We start from the raw sequence: 27,248 nt of genomic DNA, 5'->3' as shown, positions 1-27,248 counted from the left end.
TTGCGGCCAACTGGGGAGTGAACCATCGGATGGAAGACCTCTCTCTCCCTCTCCTTCTCTCTGTGTGTAACTCTTTAAAATAAATACATACATCTTAAAAAAAAAAAAAAAAGGCACCGCACCAGGTACATAAATGCTCAACACAGTACATGGTAGCTACTATTCCGGTGGACTTGTCACAGGCCCCAAGGTCAGCTCCAGGCAAAGTCCAGAAGGTTGGCACAGGCACCGGGGCCCAGGTTGAGAACTACGTCCCAGGCCCGCACGGGTGTGAGGACCTAAGCACAAACTGCCCAAGCGTCAGGAAAAAGCACCCACTCACCCATCATCCTGGTCTCCCCGGCCTGCTCTTTCCTGTCAAGGCTGAGGCGATGCGTTACTAAGGGAGACCTGACGAGACCTGACAACTTTCCTGACGGGGTGTGAGGGCGGTCCACTGGAAGCAGGAAGGATGGAGTCCCCGACTCTCCAGCTACCTGTCCGGTCCTCTCTGATGTGCGGACACAACTCCCGCCTCCGACCTGGTCCGTGTCCAGTCCTCAAGCCGGCGTCTGAGGTAGAGTTGCTCGGGAGACGGCGCGCCGCGCGTGGGCGGGTCCAGCCTGAGGGGGCGTGGCTAAGCGAGGCCCCGCCCTCCGGGCGCCGCCGGGCTCCAGCCTCGAGCGACGCACCGTTCTGACGCACTGCGTCTCCACAGCCAATCGGGAAGCGCAGAGTCGGTTCAAATAAAGACGGCGGGTGGACATGGGGTTCGCGAATCTTTCGGGCAGGTGATCGATCTGCGTCTTGTGTTAAAGATGTGGAGGGTGAAGAAACTGAACCTCGGCCTGTCGCCTTCGCCTCAGCCGGTGAGCGGGAGGGTCTGGAGGAGAGAGCGCTGGGCCGGGGTATGGGGGCGAGGGGACCGGCAGTGCCAAGGTTCCCGGGAAACTGGGTCGAGTTGGGGGCGGGGGGCCCGAGGAGTCTTTTTGTGGCTACGGCTCGATAGGAGTGGGACCCTTACTCTTCTTTTTGACTCAAGGGCTTCTCCAGAAGGAAGGAGGCCGGGCTGGCAGAACCCGAGCTTCCTCACACTCACTGACTTCTCACGTTCCTTCTCAGGGGAAACCAGCTATGAGGACTCCTCTCCGAGAGCTCATGCTGCAGCCCAGTCCCCTCAGCAACTCTGGAAAAATGTCGCCTGCGTGCTCCTCGCTGACCCCATCGCTGTGCAAGCTGGGGCTGCAGGTGAGATTCGCCTGGACAGCTTCTCGCCTGGGCAAACAGCCCAGAGAGCTCAGAGGAGCAGAGGGCCGGGGCTGGAACGTAATTAATAACGATAATGAAGTCTTCTACCTCAGTGACTTCTATTTACAGCTATTCAGGCCAACTGAGAGGTGCCCTCGGGTAGTTAAAAGGAAATCCACCGAGAACCTGAATCTCCATTTAGCTGGTAGCTGGGAGTTTTTATTACCTCCTTTCCCATTCGACCTTTATCAAACTGTTGGGATATACTAGCACTCTGATTGGTGGTCTCCCTCTAACATGGCTTAGGTATGAAGAGGTCTATTTGCTACAAGAATGAGCTGTCTCCTTCCACTCCAGGAGGTGGCCAAGTCTCTTGGGATCAAATTACACCAATGGAAGATAGGGTGCTTGGACTCCCTAGCTTATCCCTTGCAGACTGCCCTCAGTGAGTTGTACTTTTGTCAAAGATCTTGAAAGATGTAGCCATGTACAAACTGCTCTTCATTTGTTGTAAAAACTTGCCAAGGAAGCCAAATGACCCTTCTAGAAGGTTCCTAAAAGAAATATTTTTGATTTATTACCTGGGAAAATTATCTTCCTAAAGAAATTGCTATCCTTTTTGTAATGAGAACTGTGACTTTGCCATATTTTTCCTCTTTCTCTGGCTTCCAGAAAGCTTAGGGTCAAATTTGATGATTAGTGCCAGTTACTTTTTTTTTTTTTTTTAAGATTTATTTTTTTGGGGGCCAGCACTGTGGCATAGGTTAAGCATCCACCTGCAGCACCAATATCCCATATGGATGCCAGTTAAAGACCTGGCTGCTTCATTTCCGATCCAGCTCCCTGCTAATGGCTTGGGAAAGTGCTTGGGCTCCTGCATCTACATAGGAGACCCCTAAGACGCTTCTGGCTCCTGGCTTTGGATCATTCCAGCTCTGGCCATTATGACCATTTGGGGAGTAAACCAGCAGATGAAAGGCCTCTCTCTGTGTTTCTCCCTCTCTCTATCTGTAACTCTGCCTCTCAGACAGAACTTGGGGGTGGGGGGAGGAGAGAGAGAGAGAGAGCAAGCAAGTGACCTTCCATCTGCTGGTTCACTCTCTAAATGGCTGCAAGAACTGGGACTGGGCCAGACTGAAGCCAGGAATTCCAACCTGGTCTCACACATGGGTGTCAGGGGCCCAAGTAATTAGGCCTGGTGCACTAGCATGGAACTGGATCAAATGTGGAGCAGCCAAGACTCAAACTGCACTCCAGTGTGGGTTGCCAGCATCACAAGCAGTGGCTTAACCTGCACCACAGTGCCAGTTCCTTTCCATTTTCATATGCTGACTCAGATCTTTCTTTACCTTAGAGAAATTTTATTCTAATATTTGTTTTAAACTTTTAAAAAGATTTATTTATTTATTTGAAAAGCAGCATTAACACAGAGAGAGAGAGAGATCTTCCAGCCACTGGTTCACTCCTCAAGTGGCCTCAATGGCTGGAGCTAGCCCTATCAGAAGCCAGGAGCCGGGAGCATCTCCTGGGTATTCTACGTATGTGCAGGGGCCCAAGTTCTTAGGCCATCTTCTACTGCTTTCCCAGGTACATTAACAGGGAGCTGGATTGGAAGTGGAACTGCTAGGACTCAAACCAGTGTCCATATAACATGCCAGCACTGCAGACAGCGGCTTTACCCTCTATACCACAGCGCTGACCCCTTAAATTTTTTTTTATTTAAATTTTTTATTTATTTATGTGAAAGGCAGAGATAGTGACAGAGATCTACCAACCACTGGTTTACTCTCCAAATGCCTGCATCTGCTATGGGTGAGCCAGGATGAACCTAGGAGCGCAGAATCTAGGTCTTCCACATGGGTGGCAGGGACCTAAGTACTGACTCCCAGGCTGCACATTGGCAGGGAGCTGTAATCAGAAGCAAAATCAGGATTCAAACCCAGGCACTCTGAGGTGGGATTCAGGCATCTCAACTGGCATTTTAATACCTACACCCTAACATTTGTTAATCAGTACCTCATCTGTATTATGTTCTCTTTTCTTCTGGAATTTCTTTTATTCAAATGTTAGGTTTCCTGGGTTTATCTTCCATTTTTCCTAGCTTTTCCCTCAGATTTATGTTTTCTTTGTCCTTTATCTTTCCTTTTTTTTTTTTTTTTTTTAAGGCTTATTTATTTATTTGAAAGGCAGAGTTACAGAGAGGCAGAGGCAGAGAGAGAAAGAGAGGTCTTCCATCTGCTGGTTCACTCCCCAAATGGCTGCAATGGCCGGAGCTGGGCCAATTCGAAGCCAGGAGCCAGGAGCTGCTTCTGGTTCTCCCATGTGGGTGGCAGAGGCCCAAGCACTTGGACCGTCTTCTGCTTTCCCAGGCTATAGCAGAGAGTTGGATCGGAAGTAGAGCAGCTGGTACACGAACTGGCACCAATATGGGATGCCGGCACTATAGGCGGCAGCCTTATCTGCTATGCCACAGCGTCGGCCCCTTTCCAATTCATTTTACTGAGATTTTTTTCTTTAAGGTAATTATTATTTCTGTAAAGTTTGTTTTGTATGTGTTAAATTTGAATATTCTTTAAAATTTTATTTATTTGAAAGAGTTAGAGAAAGGGAGAAAGAGAGAGAAAGAGAGATTTTTCATACACTGGTTCACTACCCAAATGGCTATAACAGCTAGGGCTGGCCTAAGCTGAAGCCAGAAGCCAGGAACTTCATTCGACTCTCCCACATGGGTGGCAGGGTCCCAAATACTTGGGCCATCTTCCACTGCTTTCCCAGGCACATTAGCAGGGAGCTGAGTCAGAAGTAGAGCAGCTGGGATTTAAATCAGTTCTCAGAGGGATGCCAGTATTACAGATAGAGGCTTTGAGCCTTCACTCACACCCCATCGACCTTTCTCTCTGTTTCTCTGGATATGAGTTGGAGTTAGGTATAGGGATGAGTAGGGTCACATTCAAGCTGCATCTCCCTGTGACATGGATAGATATCCTCAGCCTGTTTTTCACTATAGCTTAGTTCACTTGGAAGGACCCAAAGTGGCTTACCTACTTATCTTCCCCTACTGTTGAATCTCTGTAGTGAGCAACAAAGCTGATTTTTACTTAAGCAGAGGTAATAACAACTCTCCTTTTTTGAGTTTTGATATTAGGAACTGAATTGACTGCCTTGGCCAAATACTTTTATTTCCTTTGGCAGGCAGGTGACAACAATTTCTCTCCACTGGATTTTGTCAATGCCAGGAGGACAGACTCCCCTTCAGAACAATTCAGCCATTCCTCACAGTGGCTAGATGCTTGTCAGTATAAATTAGATGAGCAGCTGCAAACCAATTTTATTCCCAAAACTTCTGAGGAAACAGTAGACTCAATGGACAACAGTGTGGTTAAGACCATGGTCTTTGTACCTTCTGCACCGGGGGAGCAGCAAGACATCACACTTGAGGCCCATTCAGATGCTGTGACAGAGACAAACAATACGTCTCTAGATGAGCCTGTGAGGCCAGAAGATGTGGTGAGAAAGAAGGTGGCGCCTTCCGTGGAAGACAGCTTTTTGGAAGTGGTTGCTGCTGTGCCTGAGAAACTGGCATGTCAGGATGCTGCAGCCTGTCTGGAGCATCTACCAGATCCCTGTTCCGAGCAACAACTACACTGCTCCAAGGAAGCCCTGGGGGTCAGGAGGCCTGAGGACTTGGTACCTTCTGAAAGAAATGCCTTCTTGCCTTCCAGCCTCTGCCTTTTCCCTTCAACTGCCTTGGAAACAGATTTCCCTGTTGATCAGGTCGACTCAGGGGAGGAAACTGCAGCTCACAGAGCTAGAGGGGAAAGAGAGATGAGCTTTCCCACACTCCCTGATGTGATTAAACTGGAAGATGAAGCATTTGTCTCAAATGTGGAGAATGTTCCTTCCATGTGCCTTTCACCAAATCCAGTAGAAATGGAATCCCAAGGAGCTTCAGGCCCAGCAGAAGATGCTGGTAGGATTCTTGCCTCTGATTCAGAGTCTTGGATGTCTCCATTGGCCTGGTTAGAAAAAGATATAAATACCTCAGTCATGCTGGAAAATCTCCGCCAAAGCTTATCCCTTCCCTCTGTGCTTCCGGATGCTGGGCTTGGCACTACTCCTTTCTCTACCTGTTCCGTGGGGACTTGGTTTACTCCCCCAGCACCACAGGAAAAAAAAACAGACAAATCCCAGGCAGAAGCAGTGGGTACTGAGGATAGTGCTTCTGAGACACAGCATCTCCCATGGGGGTAAGTGCCCTATATCCTTGTGAGCTCCATTACCCTGGACCTGCTACTCCCATCCTTCCCCTCCCTTTTTTTCCCTTATGTTCTCTTCCTGTTGCAGCCGTCCTCCAGATCTGACTACCTTGTCTCGACATGACCTAGAAGATAACCTGCTGAGCTCCCTTGTCCTTCTGAAGGTTCTCTCCCATCAGCTACAGGCCTGGAAGAGCCAGCTGGCTGTCCCCCGCCTAGAAGCCCAGGACAGTAGTACACAGACAGACACCTCTCCAAATGGGGTAAGAATGTTCTTCTCAAAGCTTGGAGGATCCTACTGGGCCCTGTCCTTCAGAATTTAGTCTGATAACCTGCCAGAGAACAAAATCATAGGTTCTTCAGAATGTGTGTGAAAGCTGGAAAATCTTTAAAGCTGTGGGTACTCACTATACCCCTATTCCAAGGGGATATAGTATCCAAGGGGATACTGACATTGTGGCATAGCAGGTTAGGCTACCACTGGCAACACTGGCATCCTATGTCAGAATGGCAGTTTGAATTCAGGCTGCTATACTTCCCATCCAGTTCCTTGCTAATGCGCCTGGGAAAGCAGTGGAAGATGGCCCACGTACCTGGGTCCCTGCCACCCACACTGAAAACCTGGATGGAATTCCAGGCTCCCGGCTTCAGCCTGGCCCAGCCTCGACCACTGTAACCATTTGGGGAGTGAACCAGCAGATGAAAGATAACTCTCTTTGTCTTTCCCTCTCTCTCTCTCTCACTTTGCCTTTCAATAAATAAAATAAATATTTGGGAAAATAAAATAATAAAGACTTTCCAAGGGAGCATAAGCAAGGAAAACTTAAATTTTAAAAAATATTTATTTTGGATGTTAGAGTTACAGAGAGAGGGGGAGATACAGATCTTCCATCTGCTGCCTCACTCCCCAGCTGGCTGCAATGGCCAGCCCTGGGCCAGGCCAAAGCCAGGAGCCAGGAGCCAGGAGCTTCTTCTGGGTCTCCCATGTGGATGGCAGGGGCCCAGGTACTTGGGTCACCATCTGCTGCTTTCCCAAGCCATTAGCAGGGAGCTGGACTGAAGCAACCAGGACAAGAATCAGTGCCCATATGGGATGCTAGCATTGCCGACAGCAGTTTTACCTGCTACACCACAGTGCTGGCCCCAAACAGAGATAATTTTTAAAGGAATTGGTTTTGAGGATGGTGTTGTGCAGAGGATTAGGCTGCCATTTGCAATGCCAGCATCCCATGTTGGGGTACCAGTTTGAGTTCTGGCTGCTATCTTCTAATCCAACTCCCTGCTGGTGCAACTGGAAGAGCAGCGGAGGGTGGCCTAAGTGCTTGGGCCCCACCCATGTGGAAGACTCAGGTGAGGTTCCAGGCTGCTGGCTTCAGCCTGGCTCAGCCCTAACTCTTGTGGCCATTTGGGGGGTGAACCAACAGATAGAGGATTTCTCTCTATGTCTCTCCCCTCTCTCTCCGTTACTCTGCTTTAGAGAGAGAGAGAGAGAGAGAGAGAGAAAAGGAATTGCTAGAACTTCATCTTCCAAATGTACTCTTTACTAATTTTTGCCTTTCCTGCTTCCTTCTTCTCGCTTGTCCTTGCCCACTGTGCTAAAAAAAAGAGCATACTTACACCCAATCCTGAATCTTTTTTTTTTTTCTTCAGATTTATTTATTTGAAAGGCAGAGTTACAGAAAGAGAGGGAGATCTTCTATCCACTGGTTTATTCCCCAAGTGGCCGTAACAGCAGGATTGGGCTAGCTGAAGCCAGGAACTCCATCCAGTCTCCTACATGGGTGGCAGGGCCCTAGTGCTCAAGCCATCTTCTGTTGCTTTCCCAGATTCATTATCAGAGAGCTGAATCAGAAGTGGAGCACCTGGGTTCTTGGGCCCCTGCACCTTTGTGGGAGACCCAGAAGAAGCTCCCAGCTCCTGGCTTCAGATTGGCCCAGCTCCAGCCATTGCAGCCATTTGGGGAATAAACCAGCAGATCGAAGATCTCTCTCTCTCTCTTTCTCTTTCTCTCCCTCTCTTTCTCTCTCTATCTCCCTCTCCCCCTCCCTCCTTCTGTGTCTCTGTAATTCCAACACATTAGGCATATATATTCAGAGGCGATCCTAGAATTGAGTTACATGTCCTTCCATTCCTACAAATTCTCATTATTTATGTGAAGAAAGATTTCTCAGAGCTTACATTAGAATGAAAAATAGTCATGAATTATTTCTGAAGACTTAATACCTTTTGAAAGTAATGACTTCTTGCCTTTTTCCGTGGTCTGACTTTTCTGTTCAGCTACCTCGGAAGCAGATTTCCCTGTTGATCATGTAACAATTTTAGCAATACACAGATACATGAACTAATAAGGGAGGGAAGCTCCATCCATTTCATTAATGGCTGAAATTTTAGGTAAAATTTAACTGGATATATTTATGATTTTATTTGAAAGTATATTATTACAATGATGAAAATATTTATGCATCCAAAAGAAAGTTTTTTCATTTAAAGTCTTCTGGAGAAAGGATTTTAAAAGAAAATTTTGTTTTAAACTTAGGTGAGCTTTTATATATATATATATTTGAAAGGTAGAGTGATACAGAAACAGGGAAGGTCAAAAAGATATCTTCCATCTGCTGGTTTACTTCCCAAATGTCCACAATAGCCAGGATTAGGCCAGGCTGAAGCCAGGAGAGAGGAACTCCATCCAGGTCTCCCACATGGATGGCAGGAATCTAAGAACTTAGGCTATCACCTGCTGCCTCCCAGGAGTATTTGCACGAAGCTGGATCAGAAGTGCCAAGTAGCCAGTACTTAAACAAAGCACTCTGATACAGATGCAGGCTCCCAGCTTAACCCATACAAACTGCTAGGCCACAACACCCACCCCAAAACATGGATGAACTTTTATTGTTATTGTAGATATTTTAGTTAATAACAGACTTTAAAGTATAAAAATATATTAATTAGGATGAAATTCTGTAATTAGGAATAAAAATATAGATTGAACCTGAAAAAGGAATCTTATAAAGTTTCTGATGATTAAAGAAGAGCTTTTTCTTATATTTTAAAAGCTATCAAGTAGATAAATAGCTATGAAATCATTATGGTATATGTAGTATTTGTACTATTGGATATATTTAAGAATGATTTAATAATTATATTCAAATTATCAGTATTTATAATATTTGGAAATTACAGCCATTGCAGCAGTTTAAACTTAAGAATACTTAGTCTTCAAAATTATTATAGAAGAAATGAGAGAAAAACAGTTCAAAGACCACTGTTCCAGAGGACTGTAGCTGTGATAACACAGGCCTAGGGAGGAAGGGAGTGGTGTCAGGAAAGAACTGAGAGCCTTACTAGTGGCAGTTGAGATAATAGGTGGCTGCTACTGAGCTGAGATGATCCCCAATGGCCAAAATCCTCCTTTGGATTGAAATATCCTCAAAGTAATGACTTGAGGATGCCAAAAATCCTGGAAACTATAGGCTCCTCATTCTTCCAGCTGCTCAATTTCTCTCCTGTGTTTTCTTATCTTTATATCCTTTCTTCTTGTCTTTGACCTTATTTCCTGTCTGTGAATCTTCCTTGTATCCCCTTCCCTTGATGCTTGCCAGGTCCCTTTAAAGGCCACTGAAGCAGAACCAAAGAGGGGAAATGACATCACCTTCAGCCATTTTCCCCATCACCAGGCCATGTCCTTGCCGCCTGGCTGCCTCCTTCATGCTAATCTCATCACCTGCCTGACTGCCCAGCTCTGAGCAGTATGTGTGTCCTATCCAGGGCTCACAAGGGACTCCGTGCCTTACTGCACGATGCAGCAGCTAATGATAACTGCTTTGCTGGGGAAGAGAGTGATGAACTAACTCCCTGAGACCTGAGGATGATGTGACTCTGCCTCCTTAAATCCAGACAGCGCAGCATCATGACTCAGCACTGCTGCTCCATCAGTGGCCTGTTTCCCAGATGGTGGCTGCTTTCAGCAGTGATGAAGACTCCTGCTTCCTCTTAGAAATGCAGTGTTCCAAGGGCTCTGCTGCCTTTGAGATCATACTTATCTACTCTATCTTGGATGCTAAGATTTTTATCAACTGCAAGATAGTTAAAAGTTAAAGAAAGTAGACATGCATCATAAATCCTTAAGAAAGCACTGAGGCCAGCACTGTAGGTAAAGCCCCAGCCTGCAGCGCCAGCATCCCATGTGGGCGGCAGTTCAGGTCCCGGCTGCTCCTCATCCGATCCAGCTCCCGCCTGATGTACCTGGGAAGGCAGCAGAGGATGGCCTGGGTCCTTGGGTCCCTGCACCCCTGTAGGGGACCTAGAAGAAGCTCCTGCTCTGGCTGTTGCAGCCGTTTGGGGAGTGAACCAGTGATGGAAGACCTCTCTCTCTGTAACTCTGTCTTTCAAATGAATAAAATAGATCTTAAAAAAAAAAGCATTACTGGTAATCAAAGAGGTACAAATTGAAACAATGAAATGTCATTTTCTTCTGACAAAATCAGAAAGAATATAATGCTGGTACACACTGTTCTTTCTTCAGTACAGTATAAACTGGATCATCCTTTTTTGAAGATAATTTAAGGAGGATCCTTTAAATAGTTCAAACTTTATGACCCACTATAGGCTGAAGCCAGGAGCCAGGAACTTCATCAGGGGTCTCCCACATGGGTGGCAGAGGCCCAAGTATTTGGACTGTCATCTACTGTCTTCCCAGGCTCATTAGCAGGAAGCTGGATATGAAGTGGAGATTCAAACCAGCACTCCAATATGTGATGATGCCATCACAAGTGGGGCCTTAATCCACTGTGCCACAATGCCAGCCCTGTTGTAATTTTTCTTAAGCCTTAACATATCACATTTAAGACATTCTGAATATTAATATACATCCCATTTCAGAGGTGTTAAAATGTTCAATGATATTCATCTTAGAATTTATTACACATGGCAATTTTTTTAAAGATTTATTTATTTATTTGAAAATCAGAGTTACAGAGAGAGAGTGAGAAACAGATATTTTATCTACTGGTTCACTCCCCAAAGGGCTGCAATGGCCAACAGTGGGCCAGGCCGAGGTCAGGAGCCAGCAGCTTCATGAGGGTCTCCCACATGGATGCAGGGGTGAAGTACTTGTGCCATCTTTCACTGCTTTTCCTAGGCTGTGAGAAGAGAGCTGGATTGGAAGTAGAGCAACCAGGACACAAACTGACACCTAAATGGGATGCTGGCATCGCAAATACTGGCTTTAATCACTATGCTGCAACACCTGCCCCTATTTTTAAATCATCGTAATCATTGGGGGTGGCTGCTGTATTATTGGTTAAGAATCACTGCTCTGAGCCGGCGCCGTGGCTCAATAGGCTAATCCTCCACCTTGCGGCGCCGGCACACCGGGTTCGAGTCCCGGTTGGGGCGCCGGATTCTGTCCCGGTTGCCCCTCTTCCAGGCCAGCTCTCTGCTATGGCCAGGGAGTGCAGTGGAGGATGGCCCAGGTGCTTGGGCCCTGCACCCCATGGGAGACCAGGAAAAGCACCTGGCTCCTGGCTCCTGCCAGGATCAGCGCGGTGCGCCGGCTGCAGCGGCAGCCATTGGAGGGTGAACCAACGGCAAAAAGGAAGACCTTTCTCTCTCTGTCTCTCTCTCTCACTGTCCACTCTGCCTGTCAAAAAAAAAAAAAAAAAAAAAAAAGAATCACTGCTCTGGGACCAGTGTTGGCATAGCAGGTAAAGCTGCTGCCTGCAATGCTCGCATCCCATGTGGGCACTGGTTTGAGACCCAGATGCTCCACTTCCCATCCAGGCCCTTGCTGATGTACCTGGGAAAGCAATGGAAGATGGTCCAAATGTTTGGATCCCTGCACTTACATGGGTGATTTGGAAGAAACACCTGTCTTGGCTTCAGCCTAGCCCAGCCCTGGCCTTTGTGGCCATTTGGGGAGTGAACCAGCAGATGAAAGATTCTCTTTCTCTCTCTCTCTCTCTTTCTCTGTGTAACTCTTTGAAATCAAATAAATAAATATTTTTTTAAAAAATCACTGCTCTAGGTATTGAAATTATTAATGATTTCTCTTTCCGTTTTTATTCATGTTTATATTTTCCAAAATGTTGCAATAAACACGTACTAGTTTTTTACGTATGTAAGAAGAAATTTTTTTTTTTACCTGTGTCTTGATTTGTCTTTCTGACTTGACTTCATCTAGCCATGAAACTCATACCTCCTTTTAACAGGAAAGGCTCCTGTAACTCACTGGGTTGGGAGGGGACTGAGGTTCCTGTGGTATATGCTGCTATCTCAAAAGGAACAACTGTGTTTCTCTACTAGATAACTAGGGAACCTCAATATCTTCAAGAGAGCCAAGAGATTGGACAGGCCTTGCAGCAGGCCAGGAATGTCATGGTAAGTGTTGATTGACCTTGTAGCATTTCTGGGTCTCCCATAAAGATAAAAAATGGAGATCTGGAGCATGGACTATGGCATAGCTGGTTAAGCTGCTTCTTGGGATGCCAGTGTCCTGTATTAGAGTGCCTGGGATTGAACACCATCTCTGCTTCCCATCCAGCTTCCTGCTAATGCCCTTGAAAAGCAGGAAGTAATGGCCCAGGTACTTGGGTTCCTGCCATCCATGGGAGACCTAGATGGAGTTCTGGGCTTCTGAGTTCCTGGCTTTGGCCTAGCCTAGCCCCAGGTTTTGCAGGCATTTGGGGACTGAACCAGTAGATGGAAGATCTGTCTCTCTGCACTCTGTGCCCCCAACCCTGTCACTTTGCCTTTCAAATAAATAAAACTTAAAAAAAAAAAAAAAAAAATGGAGAATATGGGATGGGCATTTGGCCTAGCAGTTAAGATGCATGGTCAAGATATCCATGTCCCATGTTAGAATGCCTGGGTTTGGTACCTGCCTGTGGATCCTAACTGTAATTTCCTGCTATTACAGACCCTGGGAAGCAGTGGTGTAGCTTGAGTAATTAGATTCCTGCCGTTGACATGGGAGATCTGGATAGCATCCCTGGTTCCTGGCCCTAGCCCCAACCCCAGCCCAATTCTGGCCATTGTAGGCATTTGGGGAGTGAACCAGTGGATTGGAGCGCTCTATTGATCTATCTGCCTGCCTCTCAAATAAATAAAAATTAAAAGAAAAAAAGGGTGGGGAATCCTGGTTGGTTAATAGATGGTGATACACAGCTGTGGGGGTGAAGAGAGGCTTCCAAACCTTGGTGAATGATGTCTCCTTATTGGAAACTTGGAATTGGGGCCAGTGCCTTTCCTCCCCCGTTTGCCCTGCTTCCTTCTTAGTGACTGTGCTTGCTGTAGCCTAACCATTTTCCCCTCTACAGCAATCATGGATGCTAGTTTCTAAAGAGCTGACATCCCTGCTTCACCTGTCCCTGCTGCACTTAGAGGAAGATAAACTCACTGTGAGTCAGGAGGTAAGCAGCATGGAGGTAGAGGCGTTGGTGGGATTGAAAGCCAAGAAAAGGAGCCAGACAAAGCACCTGATTCTTACTTTGTAGTCTCGACATGCAGAAACACTGGTCTCCTGCTGTTTTGATATGTTGAAGAAACTGAAGGCAAAGCTCCAGAGCCTCAGTGCAGAAAAAGAAGAGGCAAGGCACAGAGAGGAAATGGCCCTCAGAGGCAAGGATGCGGTAAGGTGCCAGGTGCCTGTCCCCGGACTGGGAGGGCTCTGCCTCACATTTCTGTAGGAATGCGCTGGAGACACAGACGAGTGGCCTACAAAGTGCCTGCCCTGGGGAATAGACTGAACTAATGGGGTGCTGGATGGCCATGGCTTTTTGTGCTGTTTCCCTCTGCTGCCCATTATGTCCTTTCAACCTCTTTCCTAAAACAGGCAGAAGCAGTGCTGGAGGCTTTCTGTGCACATTCCAGCCAACGCATCAGCCAGCTAGAACAGAACTTGACCTCCATGAAGGAATTCAGAGACCTCCTGAAGCAGACCCAGACCCAACTGGTAACTGAAAGGCATTTTCTTTCCTGGGGTTCCTGCTGGTGCACTTGTATGTTGCTGCCCCTTCGTACGCAAGCCTTCCCTTGTAGGTAGAGCTTCAGAAAGAGCAGGAAGGGCTGATCCAGCAAACAGTGAGTCTGACTTCTACCTTGCAACAGGACTGGCTATCCATGCAACTGGATGTGAGTATTTGGGGCTATCATAACCACTCACTCATAAGGCAGCCCTGTTAGGAGCCTTGCTTCAAGTGTGTTCAACTGACTTGCCTGCTTCCTCTGGTAGTACACGACATGGACAGCTTTGCTGAGTCGGTCTCAACAGCTCACAGAGAAACTCACAGCCAAGAGCCGGCAGGCTCTCCAGGAGCGTGATACTGCAATTAAGGATAAGCAGCAGGTACAAACCAGGAGTGGAGACTTCTTAGGACTGCCTTCCTCCTTTGCCGAAGGCCTTTCTGTTGTGTGACATCATTAGCCTCTTACTCTGTACCTGTCTGCTTCTTCACCCTGGGAGTTTGGAGACCAGCCAACTCCTTTAGCTGTGAGATGATGGCCTTGAGCCTAGTTGTTTGCTTTGCTCTTCAGCACCTTCCTCGCTTCAGCAGTTTTTCTCCTGTCTACGTCTTCCTAAGGATGAGCCTTATTTTCTGTAGTGTTGCTGTCTGGGATCAAGATAACTTCCCGTCTTGTCCAGAAAGAGAAGCTGGTCTAGATCCTGGGATTCTTGATTCAGGAGAAACTATAGGGGGAAACTACCTTTTCTTCCCAGGTTTCCAGGGAGCTGGAACAAGTCTCTGCTCATTTAGAGCACTGCAAAGGCCAAATAGAACAACTGGAGTTAGAAAACAGTCGCCTAGCAACAGGTGTGTATGTGTACGCGCATGTGCATGCAAGCAGCTGAGCCGTGCTAAGGGTAGGAGTGTGGCAAAGAGCAAGGAATTGTGGGTAGTTTCTGACCTGGAAACTGCATTGGTGTCATTAGGATACTTTTGGTCTAGATCTCCGAGCTCAGCTGCAGATTCTGGCCAGCGTGGACAGCCAGCTAAAAGAGCTGCAGAGTCAGCATGCCCATTGTGCTCAGGACCTGGCTACAAAGGATGAGTTGCTCTGCCAGGTTACCCAGAGCAAGGAGGAGCAGGCTGCTCAGTGAGTTCCCATCAGGTTATTGTGCAGTAGGCATCTAGCATATAGGACCACACGGGATCTAACATAAGGTCTCTGGCAGATGGCAAAAGGAAGAGGCAGCACTAAAACACATGCAGGCAGAACTGCAACAGCAACAGGCTGTTCTGGCCAAGGAGGTGCAGGACCTGAAGGAGACCCTGGAGGTAAGTAATATGGCCTGGGACAAGGGGACAAGGGAGCTGGTCAAATTCCAAGAGTGTAACTTGCCTGATGGTATTGAAGTGAGGTTTGAGACTGGGAATCCTAAGTTCTCCATTTGGAATCTACTCCCCTCCCCCAACCCCCTTCTTGCTCCTTTCCTTTCCTTCTCCTGTTTTTCCAGTTTGCAGACCAAGAGAATCAGGTTGCTCACTTGGAGCTGGGCCAGGTTGAGTGTCAGTTGAAAGCCACGCTGGAAGTGCTCCGGGAGCGCAGCCTGCAGTGTGAGAACCTCAAGGACACCGTGGAGAACCTAAAGTAAGATCTTAACCTTTTTGTGCTTTCCTGCCAAGTGCCTATTTTTCACAGGATCACTTCTAAAGAAGGCAAAGTCTCCAAGAAGAGATTAGGACATTGTCAAACTTCTTGTTTCTCTCTTTGAATGCAACTCTGTGAGGGTTTAGGAGAGGTGTTTGGCCATCCTCCATGTTCTTTGTTTCAGGGCTGACCTGGCCAACACCATAGCAGAGAACCAGGAGCAAGACCTGGAGAAGACACGCCAGTGTTCACGAGAGCTAGGGTTGCTTACTGAACAGCTGCAGAGGCTGACCCTCTTCCTACAGACAACACTAAAGGAGAAGGTGGTTCTTTTTCTTCCTTCCAGTTTTATCTGTTGTATAATATGGTCTTCTTGAAACACTGTTCTCATTCCACCTCTGTAATGTACAGGGACTTTTGGTTATCTAAATGACCTTCAACCTGTTGCTGAAACTTTTTGTCATCTGTTTCCCAGCTCCCTATTATGAACCCTTACTAGACTCTGTGCTCCTGGGCTAGGGCTAGGGCTAGGGTTAGGGTTCACACTCACACTGGAAATACTCTTTCCTTTCCTGTTAAAATCTGCATTAGTTCACATTCTTTGTAATGTTCCCAAATCAACAAAGACTCAGTGTTTCTTCTGCCATATTTGTCACCAACTTACTCTCTTTTTGTACTTGTATTAATTTTCCTTGGATGTCTGGTCTCTAACTAGACTACATTTAAAGAAAGCAGAAATTTAACCTCACTTCTTTGCTTCCCAGCAGAGTACACTAAACAGTAAATGATTACTTGTAGTCTTGAAGAATAGAGTTAGATTACCCAACAGGTAAAGGTACAAACAAGATCTTTTTTTTTTTTAATATTTATTTATTTATTTGAAAGTCAGAGTTACACAGAGAAGAGAGGCAGGGAGAGAGAGAGAGAGAGAGAGAGAGAGATCTTCCATCCGCTGGTTCACTCCCCAGTTGGCCATAACAGCCGGCCGAAACCAGGAGCCAGGAGCTTCTTCCTGGTCTCCCAAGCAAGTGCAAAGGCCCAAGGACTTGGGCCATCCTCTACTGCTTTCCCAGGCCATAGCACAGAGCTGGATTGAAAGTGGAGCAGCTGGGACTCAAACTGGCACCCATATGGGATGCTGGTGCCTCAGGCCGAGGCGTTAACCCGCTGGGCCACAGCACCAGCCCCAAGGTACAAACAAGATCTTTAAAGGTAGATCTGGGCCGGCGCCGCGGCTCACTAGGCTAATCCTCTGCCTAGCGGCGCCGGCACACCGGGTTCTAGTCCCGGTCGGGGGGCCGGATTCTGTCCCGGTTGCCCCTCTTCCAGGCCAGCCCTCTGCTGTGGCCAGGGAGTGCAGTGGAGGATGGCCCAAGTGCTTGGGCCCTGCACCCCATGGGAGACCAGAAAAAGCACCTAGCTCCTGGCTCCTGCCATTGGATCAGCGCGGTGCGCCGGCCGCAGCGCACCGGCCGCGGCGGCCATTGGAGGGTGAACCAGTGGCAAAGGAAGACCTTTCTCTCTGTCTTTCTCTCTCACTGTCCACTCTGCCTGTCAAAAAAAAAAAAAAAAAAAAAAAAAGAAAGGTAGATCTGACCTTGTTTCCCAAATGTGTGCTGCTGAGCACAGGAAATGTCAAAGAATCTGCAGTCTAGCAGGGAACACAGACAGATGTAAAATTGTCACTTTGACTTAAGATCATAGTAGAGGTCTGCAGAGACCACAGAGAAAGGAGGCTTGATTCTACTTTTTCTTTTTTTAAGATGTATTTATTTATTTGAAAGTCAGAGTTAAAGAGAGAGATCTTACATCCGCTGGCTCACTCCCCAGATGGCCCCAACAGCCAGGGCTAGACTAAGCCAGGAGTGGGTGCTTCTTTTGAATCTCCCACATGCAGGGGCACATGCACTTGAACAATCTTCTGCTGCTTTCCCAGGTGCATTAGCAGGGAGCTAGATTGGAAGTGGAGCAACCAGGACTTGAACTGAAACCCATATGGGATGCCGGCATTGCAGGCAATAGCTTTACCTGCTACACCACAACACTGTCCCCTCAGTTCTACTTTTGAGAGTTAGGATTCTTCTCAAAACATGTGATCTTGGGCAGTCTTGAGGTTTAGAAGTTTGTAGGGCAGGAGTCAGCATATGGGAATACCCACCAGGCAGAGAGAATAGTACTTGAAGGTCAAAGAGAGAACCATATATAGAAGTTTCATATGACTACCAGTGAGAATCATGTAGAAAGCCATACACACATAGTATAATATGTGTACTTTTTTGTGTTTACCTTGTGACAAGACATGGGCTTGGTGCTGGGACTACAGGATGAACAAGGCAAGTTCCCCACTCATATGGAATGTGGCCAAAATTTAGGGAATGGAAAGTAGTTCTTTCTGATTGTAGTGCAGGAGTTGCATGGGGCAAGGTAGAGGACAAGACTATAGAAGTAGCAGGAGGCCAGATTTTGAAAGCTTGAACTATAACTATAGAGGGGATAGATTGAATGGATTCAATAGCTATTTAGGATGTGGAAGTAATTGAACCTGGTGATGAGATTGATGCAGAAGGTAGGATCCTTAGACTGCCAGAAACATGGTAATGCTCTTCTCTAGAACTGGGGATGGCAAATTTTTCCTAAAAGGGCCATATAATTAGTATTTTCAGCTTTGTGGGCCATATGTTATCTGTCTCAACTTCTCAACTCTACCTTTGTAAAGAGCAGTCACAGACAAATGTAAATGATGAGTGGGTTCCAATTAAACTTCACTTACAAGAGCAGTTGGCAGGCCACAGTTGACCTCAGGCTGTAATTTACTGCCTTCCAAACTTCATTCCACCATTCCCACTCTAGAATAGTAAATAGAGGAGTAAGACAGTTTTTGATGTGGTGGAACAGGGAAAATGGTGAACTCAGCTTTATACATACTAAGTTTCCAATGGACTGGAACATTCTAGTTGATTTTTCACAGGCCATTAGCCTTTGTTTCTGGAGAATGGGAAAAAATCCAGTTGAGAAAAAGAGATTGAAGAGTCATTCATGTGGAAGTGGAAGTCTGAGGGGGGTTTTTGTGGTGCTCCTGAAGCGATGCCACCCAGGAAATGGATAAGACTAAAAAGAGGGCCAAGGGCTGAGCCACGAGAGTCCAACAGTTAAGGAAGTATCTGTGGGTAGAGAGAAGAAATAGCCAAGAGTATGAGGTCCTCTTATGAGGAGTGACGGGTACCAGATGCCAGGAAAAGGAAATTTTTGCAACGACATGGTTATTAGTATCAAACAAGTCAGTTGCAACAAGAACTGAGTGTGTATTGCATTTGAAAGTAAATATCATTAGTGAGCCAAATGATGAGTTTTGGTGGAATGGTGGGTCAGATGCCCAAGTGTAGTAAACTGTGGTGTTGATAGATGGTGAGAATTATAGGCAAGAAGTGTAGGATTTTATTCCTTTTTATTTTTTCAAAGTAAAGGGAAAGAGAAAAGGTAATAGCTAAAGGGAGACTTAATGTAAGAGAAAAGTTTTTTGTTTATGTTTTAAAAATATTGTTTTAGGGGCTGGCACTGTAGCATAGCAGGTTAAGTTGCTACCCGCAGCACCGGCATCCCATATGGGCACCGGTTCATATCCCAGTTGCTCCTCTTCCGATCCAGCTCCCTACTAATATACTTGGGAAGGCAGCAGAAGATGGCTTGAGTGCTTGCACCCCTGCACCCATGTGGGAGACCCAGAAGAAGCTCCCGGCTCCTGGCTTTTGTTCGGCCCAGTTCTGACTGTTGTGGCCATTTGTGGAGTGAACCAGAGGATAGATCTCTCTCTTGCTAACTCTGCCTTTCAAATAAATAAATAAATCTTAAACAATAAAATCATTGTTTTAGTAGGAGAATTGTATAAGAAAATAAACATGTTGGGGAAAAGGTACTGTTAATGGGGGAGAAGAAGATAGAGAAGTTAGGCACTACGTGGAACAGTATTCTAGAAGAGATGACCACGAGCTTGTGGGAGCTCAGGGAATCACTCACCCTGATGAGCAGCTGACATTTTTTTCTTGTATTATTACTTTTTAAAGGTTTATTTTATTTATTTGAAAGGCAGAGTTAGAGAAAGAGAAGGGGAGAGATCTTTCATCTGTTGGTACACTCCCCAAATGGCCGCAATGGCTGCAGCTGGGGCTGGGCCAGGCCAAAGCCAGAAGCTTCTTTCAGGTCTCCCACATGGGTGGTAGGGGCCCAGACACTTGGACCATCTTCTGCTACTTTCCCAGGCACATTAGCAGGGAGCTGGATTGGAAATGGAATAGCTAGGACGTGAACAAGCACCCATATGGGATGCCGTTGTCACAAGTGGCAGTTTAATCCAGTGCACCACAACATTGCTCTCTGATTTTTTCTTTTTTCTAATTTGCTCTTAGGCTGAACCAGAGACTCCTCTGCTGAGCACAGCCCATGATCCCATGCCCAGTGACAGCACCTTCTCAGGCAGCATCATGACAGCAGTGACAGATGAAGGTTAAAGCTCCTGGGATTTGGGGGTGGGAAAGTGGTGACCCTGCTCCTTCCTGCCTTTCCCTGGGTTCCACTATGGCAGGCCCCTGAGAGGGTAACCAGAGGAGCCCTCTCTCATGCTTGGTTTTTGTTTCAGAGCCAGAATCAGCTCCTGTGCCCTTGCTTGGAAGTGAAAAGAGTGCTTTCACCCGAGTAGTGTCAGTGGTTTCCCTTCAGTCTGCAGGTTAGGATGGGCTCCAGGGATTCTGCCTCATTTCTAGAAAATCTGGTGGTGATGAGTAAAAACAAAAGCAGTGAAAAGTAATTTGCTCTAAAAACCTCAATTCTACTTGGGCTCATTTTATTTCTGCCTTTTGGGATCTAATGTTCTAGACATTCAAATCCTGTGGGTGGGAAACATGGATGAGTTGTGGAGGTGAGGAGTCTACTCTTCTTCCTTCCAGGGTAAAGGGCTCTACCCCCATGTAGGACTTTGTTTTTCAGAGACCCCCAGCATGGAGACAAGCCTGGCAGAAATGAGTACTATGATTCTCAAGCTTCAGAGCCTGTGTTCCCAAGTGCAAGAGTCAAAAGAAGAAGCCATCAGCACTCTGCAGCAAAAAATGTGAGTGGGCTGGAGTCTGGTGAGGGGGACAGTGACACAGCCCCTATTGCTGGACTAGCTGGACACTTGTGCATGAGAAGACAAGAGTGATGTTGAATTCTCTCCTCCCCTAGTTGCGATCTGCAGGCTAGGCTGCAGGCTGAGGAGGAAGAGCATCAGGAAGCCCAGAAGGCAAAGGAAGCAGACATAGAGAGGCTGAACCAGGCCCTGTGCTTGCGCTACAAGGTGAAGGAGGGGCCTAGAAGTGGGGCGATGAAGAACTGGAGCAGCTCTACTGGCCCACTGGGAGCCATTGTCTCTCCAGGAATCTGGGTGGTGGGGATTTTCCAACCACTGCCCTAGTTTTGCCCTTCCAGGGTCAAATATTTCACAAATTTGGGAATCAGCTACAGGCTGACCTGTCTTCCCAGTCAGGAACCCTAGCAGAACTCTCCCAACACTGAAATGTGCCTGGCCTGACTTGGCCCTGGAGGAAGAATTGGAGTGATAGCATCTGGCCCCACCTGGGTAGAGCATGAGTCAGGCACTCTGTCCTATCTCCTGGCAAAGGCTGCAAAGAAACCAGCTCTCCCTCTGTGCTTTCTCACTTGCTTTTCCCTCACAGAATGAAAAGGAGCTCGAGGAAGTAATACGGAAGCAGAACGAGAAGATCCTAGAGCAGATCGACAAGAGTGGCGAGCTCATAGTACGTTCACCACGATGCCCGGGCCTCTGCCTCTGCGTCACTGGTAGCCAGGATCCCAAATATGAGAATCAGATATCTTAGTCTATGTTGGTGTCAGGTGGGATGAGAGGGGTACAGAGGACCTTTGCAGGATACTAGATGCCTCTTCATTTCTTGCCTTCCAGAGTCTTAAAGAAGAGGTGACCCAGCTTACCCGCTCACTTCGGCGTGCAGAGACAGAAACTAAGGTGCTCCAGGAGACCCTGGAAGGCCAGCTGGACCCTAACTGTCAGCCCATGGCCACCAACTGGATCCAGGAGAAAGTGTGGCTCTCTCAGGAGGTGACTCAGAGTTAGAGGAGCTGGGCAGTGGGGAGCTCAGTTGGGTAGAGGAGGTGGGCAGTGGTGAGGCCCTGTTAATCTGTATATATTCATAGGTGGACAAGCTGAGAGTGATGTTTCTGGAGATGAAAAATGAGAAGGCAAAACTCGTAGTCAAGTTCCAGGGCCATGTAAGAATTTCCGTGCTGTTTAAGGTCATTTCCCACCAGCAAGTGCCCTGCATGTGTTCTTTTAAGCATGGGGCTTGTGGAACCTATTTGTTTTCTAGAGAAACATCCTAGAAGAGAACCTTCGGCGCTCTGACAAAGAGCTAAAGAAATTAGATGACATCGTTCAGCATATATATGAGGTGAAGTGTCGCGGGAGTTGGTAGGACCTTAGTCCTGGTACAGGGCCTGGCCCTAGGAAGTACTGATGTGGGCCTGACCGCCCTTTCCACTTCCCTTCCAGACTCTGTTGTCCATCCCAGAAGTAGTGAAGGGTTGCAAGGAACTGCAAGGATTGCTGGACTTTCTGAGCTAAGAAACTGAGTGCTGGAATGCGCCGTACTCCTTTTTGCCTACAGTACCCCTTACCCCTCTACCAGGACCAACTGGCCTAGAGCCGACTATATGTAATACTATTTAAATAAAGTGTATTTAATTACTTCTTCAAGATCACTGAATCTTTTTGTGTGTTTGTTTTGTTCACTGAATCTTACATTTTGGGCGGGAGGGGAGGAGCTGGATGAGATCTGGAAAGGGGCAGCTTGGCCCTCCTGCGCGGGCAGCCACCCTCCACACATCCTTCTGCACCTCCTACTGCCTCCAGAGCCAAGGCTCTGCCCTTCCTCCTTCCCTTGCTGAAGACTGGGCTCTGGACTGCTTGTTCCCTGGCGCATGGCCTGGGGGGAACAGAATAAGCTCCATTCTCTTTTCCCAATCCTCCCCAGGGGTAGGTTCTGGTAAATATTGGGCTGAGGACAGAGAAGCTCAGTTCATTACTCCCAGCCCTGAACTTGGGTACCTTGTCGAGGTCTCTGTCCCACCAACCACACCTGTTGCGGTTGTTAGATGACTTGTTTTTGCCAACAGTGCTGGGCACATACTAAAGGCCAGTGTGGCAGAAATAAAGGCAAGGCAATTTTCTGCCCCTGGGGCCCTGCTGGCCTGGCTCCACGAAGTGGGAGGGGGGACAGTCTACAACAGCCTCGGAGGTCCTGGCTCCGAAGTCACTCCACTGCGCCGCCCCGCCTCTGTGGGCGGGGCCTTGCCCCAGCAGCCTCCAAGAGGGGCGTGGCCAGGGTGGAAGTGCCGGCCCCGCCCCCCGGGGAGTCACGTAGCTCTGCGGCAGCCGCAGCCTCATTAACCGGAGCCGGGGCTGGAGCTGCAGCAGTCGCTGACTGGTGCCCGAGCGCTGCTTGTTGCTGCCGAGGATAACTGCGCGCAGGTAATGCCCGCGGCGGGGCAGGAGCCGTTCGGCGCCACGGCTTCCTCTCCTGGGTTCTTTCCCTGCCGTGCTTGCCCTGCTGTCCCGGCCCCTGGGTGTGCACTTTCTGCTGTCTCCCAACATCCTCGCTCCTTTCTGTCCCCTAGAAAGCCTATGGCTCAGCCTCTCCCTCTCCGCCCCTTTCTCTTCACTCTGCCGCTTAGGCTGCAGCTCTCCCAGCCCCGAATCCTGTGTTTTCCTTGAGGTCAGCTTCTCCTACCCTGCCTATGTTAGTCTCAGCCTGCTCCCTCTCCTCCTAAGCCAGCTTCCCTCCGCTTTCTCTTGCCTTCTCTGTCCCTTGGTCCAGGTCCCTCCCTGTGACAGGTTAGCCTGCATCACAGCACCTCCCCCAGCTCTCCTTTCTGCTCCTCCTCACTTCTCCCTCTCCTCTGCAGGCTCTCCACGTACTCCTTTGAACTCCGGCCCCTTCTCCTGGGTGTCTGGGCTGTGGAGAGTGAGTGGATGAGAGTGAGGCATGGCTTGGGAGCCCCACTGGGGCCAACCTGTGGCACTGGGGTGAGGAGTAGGCAATAGGAGTAGGCATTCAGGCTTGCAGTATGGAAATGAACAGGTTAAGGAAGACGGGCACTGTTATTTGGGCCACTGTAGTCTGCTTGCCCCATCCTCCTGACCTTTTCCCCTGGAAGCTGGAGGAGGGAGGAGGGGGCAGTGATAGGAACTTCCACCCCATTTGGAAGCCTTGGAAGTAAGTGCGTTCTCCCTGGGGCCCCTGTTGAGGATGAAGAAAAGCCAGGGTGTGTGCCTACCTCAAGAAGGGGCCACGTTTAGTGAAAGAAGGGTTTGCACCCTTGACTGGGCAGAAGTTTCATAAGAAGACCTGTAGCTTCAGGGCTGCTCGCCTCCCCACCCCCACCCTGCATCTTTACTCAGGACTGGGAAAGGTGCCCACCAGGGACAAAAGAAGATGTGGGAACTGGGGCCCTGAGCCTGCTGTCAGAGGATTGGTGCCACTCTGATGCCCAGGACCCAAGCCAAGAACTGCTGCTCTGTTCCCAGCCCCATGCTTGTGGTGACCCATTTGGCCAGGAGCGGACGCTGAGGAGGTGATGGGTAGGGTCCAGCTTTTGTATTTTGTTTCTACTCCAGAGAGCTGTCACCATGCCTCACTCTTACCCAGCCCTTTCTGCTGAGCAGAAGAAGGAACTGTCTGACATCGCTCTCCGGATTGTGGCCCCAGGCAAAGGCATTCTGGCTGCAGATGAGTCTGTAGGTAGGTGGGGGCCTGTGGCCAGGTGGGGTAGAGGTGGCGAAAGAGCCCTGGGGCCCATGTCCTTGCTGCCCCACATTGTTTGCCTCCAGGAAGCATGGCCAAGCGACTGAGCCAAATTGGGGTGGAGAACACGGAGGAGAACCGTCGGCTGTACCGCCAGGTCCTGTTCAGTGCCGACGACCGTGTGAAGAAGTGCATTGGAGGTGTCATCTTCTTCCACGAAACCCTCTACCAGAAGGACGATAATGGTGTCCCCTTCGTGCATACGATCCAGGATAAGGGCATTGTTGTGGGCATCAAGGTGCAGCCCCTGACCCTGAATTGGGAGTGAAAATAGATGCATGTAGGATGGCTGGAGGAGGGAGCCCTACTTGGGTTCAACTGTCTGCCTGTGTTTCCCCTGCAGGTAGACAAGGGTGTGGTGCCTCTGGCCGGGACTGATGGGGAAACCACCACTCAAGGTACAGGGTGGGTGGGCTTCGGGACCACGGAAGTGCCAGGTGGCTGATGCTGGCAAAGGAGGGGCAGGATGAAGAAGCTGGCGCTGTGCTTGCAGGGCTGGATGGGCTTTCGGAACGCTGTGCTCAGTACAAGAAGGATGGTGCCGACTTTGCCAAGTGGCGCTGTGTGCTGAAAATCAGTGAGCGCACGCCCTCAGCACTTGCCATTCTGGAGAATGCCAATGTGCTGGCCCGCTATGCCAGCATCTGCCAGCAGGTGCGTGTGCTGGGGGGTTGGGTGGTCAGATGGTTGCCCTGTGCCTGGTGGGGGAGGGTTACAGGACTTCCATCCCTCCTGCTACCTCCCAAGCTACTCTGCTTTGTCTGCAGAATGGCATTGTGCCTATTGTGGAACCTGAGATCCTACCTGATGGGGACCATGACCTCAAACGTTGCCAGTATGTTACGGAGAAGGTGAGTCTACACACAGGCACAGACACGTATGATAGGACACGTACTCATCCTGGCAGGGATGCTGTGTCCCATCACTCCTGGCTCATATCCAGGCCATGGTTTCCCCTAGTGCTGTTTCACCTGGCCCCAGCGCAGCCTGTGCCTATCTGAGCGCTTCCTGTGCACACCCACTTACCTGTGCAGTAGAGTAGGGCAGACCCACTGTAAACATCCTCTGCTCCCCAGGTCCTGGCTGCTGTGTACAAGGCTCTGAGTGACCATCATGTATACCTGGAGGGGACGCTGCTGAAGCCCAACATGGTGACTCCTGGCCATGCCTGTCCCATCAAGTATAGCCCAGAGGAGATTGCCATGGCAACTGTCACTGCCCTGCGTCGCACTGTGCCCCCAGCTGTCCCAGGTACTACTCTGCTCCCTGACCTCCGATCCCCAAGGCCCATCATTCTTCATTTCGTGGTCTTCTTGGATCCCTTACCCTGGACAAACAGGAAGTAACCAACCAGTTTCTCTTCTCTCCTCTCCTAGGAGTGACCTTCCTGTCTGGGGGTCAGAGTGAAGAGGAGGCATCACTCAACCTCAATGCCATCAACCGCTGCCCCCTTCCCCGGCCCTGGGCCCTCACCTTCTCCTATGGGCGTGCCTTGCAGGCCTCTGCACTCAATGCCTGGCGAGGGCAACAGGACAACGCTGGGGCTGCTACTGAGGAGTTCATCAAGCGGGCTGAGGTTGGGAGCTAGAGGTGGTGTGGTGGGATGTGTGTAGCTGGGAAGGGGCCGGTACCCACAGGCTAAAGCCTGGGCAGGATTTGACACCCGTGGGCTGGTTCCTCCACCTGCTTACCTCCCTCCCTTCTTGCCTTTTGTAGGTGAATGGTCTTGCAGCCCAGGGGAAGTATGAAGGCAGTGGGGAGGACGGTGGAGCGGCTGCACAGTCCCTCTACATTGCCAACCATGCCTACTGAGAACCTACTCCACACCACAGCCCTCGGCCCAGCCACCTGCACCCACTCTTGCCTGTAGTCTTGGCCGGGGCCAAATAGCCATACAGAGCAGAAATGCTTTCATTCAGCCACAAGTCATCTTCCTTTTCTCTCCTCCCTTTCCCTTTCCAATTGCTTACCTGGGACCATAGGATGGGAGGATGGGGAGTCCCTTATGACTGAGGGCAGGAGAACTTGGTAGAAGTCAGGGCAGGGTGCCTGGGTGTCCCCCTACCTCTGCTAGCCTCCACACTTTTCCCATGACGGTATAGCTTCTCCTTGAGCTCTCCTTGCCGGCCCTCTCTCCTGGGATCAGAGGGTAGAACATTAGTCTGACTCATGCCTTGAATACATACTGCAGAGCAAATAAATGGTAGCAAAACATGCTACTTTGTCTGTCTGATTTTCACATCAAATTCCCACCTCTCAGTGTCTGATATCTGCTGTTTCTACATCTGGGGCCTCTGACTGTGGCAGTGGAGAGGGTGGGATTTGAGTTTTGCTGGGCTTCAAGCTTATGGAGGAGGGGCACACCCAGTCAACGTTCCCAGCTCAGGGTCTTGCCTGTTGGTGTCCAAGGCTAGAGTGAGGGCAGCGGGGAGGGCTGCAAGTTTTCCAGGGACTGCCACTTCAGAGGCACTAGGCTGCCGCCTCCGAGGGTAGCAGTGAGGAGACGTCAGCATTTCCCGAAGGCCAGATTTATACAAGGCCCAAAGCTGGGAGTTAGTGCCACAAGCTGCCATAAGGGGAGGTGGGCGGCTCTCACTCTCTGAGCCCTGCTGGAGCCTGACTCGTTCCACTAGGGGGAGCCATAGGCAACCCTCCAAGGCTTGGGGCTGAGGCGGGTATTTAGGAGGTTGCCAAGAGCTATGGGTTCAGGGTGAGTACAGAGGGGGCCTGTGTGAGGGTCAGGCTAGTCCGGGGAGCCCCCTGCTGGACTTTGATCACGGGGCTGGAGTGTGAAGCAGGTTGAGAATCTGGGTTTACCTGAGCAGGTGAAAGATGGGAGAACGAGATGGTTGTGTTGTGTGAACTGAGGCCACCCATTCTCTAAGGGTGTGGCTTGACCTTATACCCAGAACAGCTAACACTTCATAGCACTTTCTATTTGCTCCTGACAGGCTTTGTTCTAATCACTTCACACGTGTTAACTCATTTACTACAACTTTAGCAGGAGGTACTGTTATTATCTCTAATGTGAGGAAACAGGCACAGAGAGAGAGCTTAAAGTCACACAGGTGATAGGCAGTGAAGCCAGAATCTGAACCGGAGTGATCAGGATCCTGTCTCTGCTCATGAATTTTCAAGATTTTTATTGGGGGAATATTATGGTTTTTCCAATGGAAATGAATCAAATAAATTGCAAAACACCAGGAGAGCCAATTATGCTAAAAGATACTAGCTTGTCCCCTCCGTGATTGAAGCTCTTCAGAGGGGGCTCTCTGGTAGGAATGATAAACTTAGATAATCAGGATAGCTGATA

The 27,248-nt window shown here is 48.9% G+C and overlaps 2 protein-coding genes across 8 annotated transcripts; both read left to right on the top strand.

Annotated features, from left to right (window-relative positions):
• Nucleotides 1–655: 655 nt before the first annotated feature.
• Nucleotides 656–21,838, top strand: SPAG5 (sperm associated antigen 5). 7 transcript variants are annotated; one of them, XR_016223880.1, is made up of 24 exons: nt 656–848; nt 1,102–1,227; nt 4,420–5,474; nt 5,572–5,746; nt 11,784–11,858; nt 12,797–12,889; nt 12,974–13,108; nt 13,312–13,431; nt 13,518–13,610; nt 13,711–13,824; nt 14,197–14,290; nt 14,410–14,573; nt 14,653–14,755; nt 14,935–15,068; nt 15,253–15,391; nt 19,472–19,568; nt 19,702–19,788; nt 20,049–20,169; nt 20,283–20,394; nt 20,774–20,854; nt 21,019–21,174; nt 21,270–21,344; nt 21,443–21,523; nt 21,625–21,838. XR_016223880.1 is itself a non-coding variant. In XM_002718925.5 (24 exons), exons 1-24 carry the CDS (start codon nt 798–800, stop codon nt 21,694–21,696), a joined length of 3,537 nt encoding a protein of 1,178 aa, XP_002718971.1. In that variant the 5' UTR covers nt 656–797; the 3' UTR covers nt 21,697–21,838. The 7 variants fall into 7 exon arrangements, 5 of the variants coding, with proteins under 5 accessions (XP_002718971.1, XP_008269254.1, XP_069917226.1 ...); XM_002718925.5 differs by having other exon boundaries at nt 14,426–14,573; XM_008271032.4 differs by having other exon boundaries at nt 14,426–14,573; nt 20,034–20,169.
• Nucleotides 21,839–22,438: 600 nt separating this feature from the next.
• ALDOC (aldolase, fructose-bisphosphate C) lies at nt 22,439–26,149 on the top strand. Its single transcript, XM_002718926.5, has 9 exons — nt 22,439–22,602; nt 23,749–23,872; nt 23,962–24,173; nt 24,279–24,333; nt 24,429–24,589; nt 24,703–24,786; nt 25,012–25,186; nt 25,312–25,511; nt 25,652–26,149. Exons 2-9 carry the CDS (start codon nt 23,761–23,763, stop codon nt 25,745–25,747), a joined length of 1,095 nt encoding a protein of 364 aa, XP_002718972.1. The 5' UTR covers nt 22,439–22,602; nt 23,749–23,760; the 3' UTR covers nt 25,748–26,149.
• Nucleotides 26,150–27,248: the final 1,099 nt, after the last annotated feature.

Source organism: Oryctolagus cuniculus, chromosome 17, assembly GCF_051225735.1.
Source record: "Oryctolagus cuniculus isolate XC-2025 breed Fujian yellow rabbit chromosome 17, ASM5122573v1, whole genome shotgun sequence".
NCBI classification, from domain to species: domain Eukaryota; kingdom Metazoa; phylum Chordata; class Mammalia; order Lagomorpha; family Leporidae; genus Oryctolagus; species Oryctolagus cuniculus.
This window is presented reverse-complemented; position numbering and strand designations above follow the sequence as displayed.

What these genes read in the sequence shown, in the direction of transcription:
- SPAG5 (XM_070061124.1), top strand. Translation starts at nt 798, where the DNA reads ATGTGGAGGGTGAAGAAACTGAACCTCGGCCTGTCGCCTTCGCCTCAG. An exon ending in GACAGCAGTGACAGATGAAG is followed by an intron (nt 19,569 to 19,701) that starts GTTAAAGCTCCT and finishes TTTTTGTTTCAG; the next exon opens with AGCCAGAATCAGCTCCTGTG. An exon ending in ACAAGAGTGGCGAGCTCATA is followed by an intron (nt 20,855 to 21,018) that starts GTACGTTCACCA and finishes CTTGCCTTCCAG; the next exon opens with AGTCTTAAAGAAGAGGTGAC.
- ALDOC (XM_002718926.5), top strand. Translation starts at nt 23,761, where the DNA reads ATGCCTCACTCTTACCCAGCCCTTTCTGCTGAGCAGAAGAAGGAACTG. An exon ending in GGCTGCAGATGAGTCTGTAG is followed by an intron (nt 23,873 to 23,961) that starts GTAGGTGGGGGC and finishes GTTTGCCTCCAG; the next exon opens with GAAGCATGGCCAAGCGACTG. An exon ending in AGTTCATCAAGCGGGCTGAG is followed by an intron (nt 25,512 to 25,651) that starts GTTGGGAGCTAG and finishes TGCCTTTTGTAG; the next exon opens with GTGAATGGTCTTGCAGCCCA.